The 801-nt window shown below is 36.6% G+C and overlaps 1 protein-coding gene across 1 annotated transcript in view; it reads right to left on the reverse strand.

The window, feature by feature from the left end:
* LOC104701825 (agamous-like MADS-box protein AGL12) overlaps nt 1–355 on the reverse strand; it is a 3,834-nt gene extending 3,479 nt beyond the window's left edge. The window contains exon 1 of the mRNA XM_019227249.1: nt 13–355. Within this exon, the coding sequence (XP_019082794.1) occupies nt 13–194 (182 nt within the window). The 5' untranslated portion in view covers nt 195–355. The remainder of the gene's footprint in view (nt 1–12) is intronic.

Here is an 801-nt window from a genome sequence, read left to right on the forward strand (position 1 = left end):
TATAGTTAATACCCTTTAGTAGCGAGCTCAAAGAGCTTGCCCTGAGGAGAGAAGATCACAACACCGATCTCGGCGTCACATAGCACAGAGAGCTCCTTAGCCTTCTTGAGAAGACCAGTTCTCCTCTTGCAAAACGTCACTTGTCTGTGAACCGGGTTCTCAATCCTCTTAAGCTGAATCTTTCCACGAGCCATCTCTGATCTTTCCTTCTAACTGATGATTTAACTTTGTGGTTTGCGTTTAAATTAGGAACTTCGAACGTGAAACAACCTCCCACTAGTTTGAACTAGCTTCGAGGTTCCCCACTTAACTCTTTGGTTTCTCTGTTTCTTCAGAGAAAACTGTCAAGCTATAACCAAACCCATGCCACCTTCTTCTCTTTATATATAATCTCCATTATCATATTCTCCCACTCACTTCTCTGCTTCTTAAAGCACCTTTTTCCACATCAGCCTCATTTTCTATTATAAATCTATATGTATATGCTCATATATGTTATATGTTAAGTATGCCTTCATACAAAGTATATAGCTTTACATGCGAAAGCTCCGTCAAAAAACATTGTTTGTTATTTAAGGGGCTTGTATTATACTAGCCCCTTCTTCCTCTCTAGCTTGTAGTATAATTTAATTCCTAGGTTATATTTGATTGATTGATCTTACATTCGATGTGACAGATGACCTGACATGCACTAATGTTACAAAATCCAAATCTATTCAACAATTAATCTAATAAGTTATTTGAAAGTTTTGGTGAAGAATGAAACTCGTGAAAAATAAAATTTTCCTATAACCAAAAAAA

This window comes from Camelina sativa, chromosome 7 (genome assembly GCF_000633955.1).
Source record: "Camelina sativa cultivar DH55 chromosome 7, Cs, whole genome shotgun sequence".
In the NCBI taxonomy this organism is placed as follows: domain Eukaryota; kingdom Viridiplantae; phylum Streptophyta; class Magnoliopsida; order Brassicales; family Brassicaceae; genus Camelina; species Camelina sativa.